This window comes from Pterocles gutturalis, unplaced genomic scaffold (assembly GCF_000699245.1).
Source record: "Pterocles gutturalis isolate BGI_N339 unplaced genomic scaffold, ASM69924v1 scaffold34698, whole genome shotgun sequence".
Classification (NCBI taxonomy): Eukaryota; Metazoa; Chordata; class Aves; order Pterocliformes; family Pteroclidae; genus Pterocles; species Pterocles gutturalis.
Window position 1 is genome coordinate 1 of NW_010121585.1, and position 2,501 is coordinate 2,501.

General features: G+C 54.9%; 1 protein-coding gene across 1 annotated transcript; it reads right to left on the reverse strand.

Moving 5' to 3' along the window:
- Positions 1-1,949: 1,949 nt before the first annotated feature.
- Positions 1,950-2,048, reverse strand: LOC104464552 (ATP synthase subunit g, mitochondrial-like; the record flags this gene model as incomplete). The annotated part of the gene is made up of 1 exon (XM_010077287.1): positions 1,950-2,048. A coding segment is annotated over one exon (99 nt), but the record flags the coding sequence as incomplete, so codon positions are not given.
- Between the last annotated feature and the right edge of the window lie 453 nt (positions 2,049-2,501).

Consider the following 2,501-nt stretch of genomic DNA (forward strand, 5'->3'; position numbering starts at 1 on the left):
ACTTGCCTCGTTGGTTGGGTCGGTGTCCGGCCAGGTACCATCTCCACAAAGAAGGTGATGGGGAGGCACTAGGCCAGCAGCTCGCTCTGGTTCCCCGTGTCCCACCGCAGGCTCGCCTCCATCTTGTACCGGGCAGCAACAAGGGGGTTAACATCCAACAAGAGCCCGCTGTGTTCCCTGAGAGAAACTACTCCAAACACACAAGTGTCGGCCATAAACCTCCTCTATAAAACATAAAATACCCATTTTCCTCATCAACTGACAGGAGAGAGCAGCTGGGGAGGAAGGAAAGGCTGTTTGCCCCTTCACAGAAGCAACCACAGAGCCTCTGTGATGTTCAAGAGAAAAGCTTCTGGAGCCTATTGAGGCCGCTGCTGTTTATTTCACACATGATGCGCTGCCGGGGTTCTGCTTTGGGAGCAGGGCTAGGGTGGCGTCTCAGGAGGACTTCCAGGGAAGAAAATTAAAATCAGATGGTTTCTGTCTCTCTAGGGAGCGTGACAGGGACTGGAGCGTTTCCAAGCTCTCCCATGCTTTGCTAGTTGAGTTTAATCCAATCCTGCCAATGAAGCGAGCCTGAGAGCCCCCGGGACCCAGCACTGGCGTGCGAGCTGCAGCACAGGGCCTGCTCCTGGGTGCCTAGGAGTGCCTGCCCCAGGGAGCAGCACGCGCAGGTAGGAACGTGCGGCGCGGGGCAGACGGGCCGGTGGGTGGGATCAGGCACACTTGCTCTCAGGGAGGGTCTCTTGGGTCCAGAAACCTGCAAATAAAGATCATGCTTTAATCTCACCCATGACCTCTCTCTGTTAATATGTGCTGCAGGCTCCCATCAAGGGGCCTGAGGGGTTCCCCTCACCAGTATTTATCTGTGGGCAATGGGTTTGTGAGGATGGGAACGACGAGCTTCCGGGGCCATTGTTCCCCCTTGCCGGTGCATGCACCCATTACTCAGCCAGGACATCGGACTTTGGCCCTGGTTAGGTTTGAATCTGAAGAGTGTGAGCTCACCTGCGCTACCCGTCAGGAGTCCCAGAGGCTTCTCGCTTGGATGAAGCATCGAGGTCAGCTCTGCTGCCCAGAGAAATCGCCGTGCTGTCCGTGCAATTGTCCTGGAGATGTCAGGGTCACTTGGGGCAGGCAGGCTGGTGGGCTGCGGATTCACTAGCCAGCCGGACACAAGGCCCGGAGGAGCAGCAGATAGGACAACAGCACCAAGAAGAAGCAATAATGACTGGGAACAGTCTTCTAAGGCAGTAAAAAGAGTTAAGTCCCACCCCAACAAGACTGCCGACTTCAGAGAACTCCTACAAATTATGTTCTGAACACGTTAGAGAGCAGGGGATCTCACCTTTAGAAAAGCTGGTTGAAAACGAGCCAGCTCATGGATTCCCAGACAGCTTCCACCTCTGGCCAGCGAGGGTGACACGTACAGTAAAGCTCCACTTACCTTCACAGGCTTCCACGCAATGAGTCGCACGCCAAAGCGGCAGAACTGCGTGGAACGATGCAAAGGATACGACAGGTATCTTTTGATAGTGTAAATAAAGTACTGGCATTTCTTTTTTGTTTCCCCTAGCTGATGTGAAATACATTCAGAAACAAACAACAGCGTTTGCACTGTGGGTTTGAAGCCATGGCTCCCGTGCCTCTCGAGGCGCAGCAGTGATCCACAGCCCAGCACAGGTGTCACAAACACAAGCACGGGTACAACAAACACGGCGTCACCACACCAGCTTTAGCGCTTGTCTCAGGTGACCGGCCTTCAGCAGCTCCCCCTCCGAGGAGCCGATCTCCTCCGCCGGCAGCGCGACCGGGTCGAGGACAGCCTCGCGCCCCAACCACCACAAAAGACCACGACAGCTCGACATCGGTTCCTGGCTTTATTGTCACGGACCCTGCTACAGACTTGGGGCCACCGCACGGAAGATGGGGTTACTGGGGATGCGTCCTCAGACATTGTAACCGATCAGGCCACGCTTGCCGATGATCTCCCCGATGTAAAACCACATCAGCACTTCCGTGGCCACCAGACCGTTCCTCAGCGCTTCCTGAAAGACAAAAAGCTGCTGGTTAGATCACCGCCTCCTTCCTTGCTCCTGTCATCGTGCTGCACGTCTGGCTAGCGAAGCAGTCAACCGGCTCGTGGGGCAACGGTTTGAGCAAAAAAACCCAAAGTGCAACAGAGCGTCAATCGTGTTCGGCGTGTCCCTAAGGTGGTTCTGAAAGGTTCAGCACAGCGCCAGCTGTCATTCCCGGGTTTTTTACAAACCTTTCAAAAGATCATTTCTTAAACCCTATACCTGGGAAACACTGTGATGTCAGGGCTGACGCAGCTGCTCTGTGTGAACCCAGTGCCCGCTGACGCTGCCTCACGTTATCCAAAAAAAAGGATCGTTTTCTATAATTTTTTGGAAGCCTGGCACCAAACAAAGCACATCTTTGGTGCGCTGGGTGTCACGGCATCCCCGGAGCACCCCCCACCGCCCTTTAACACCCCCCGG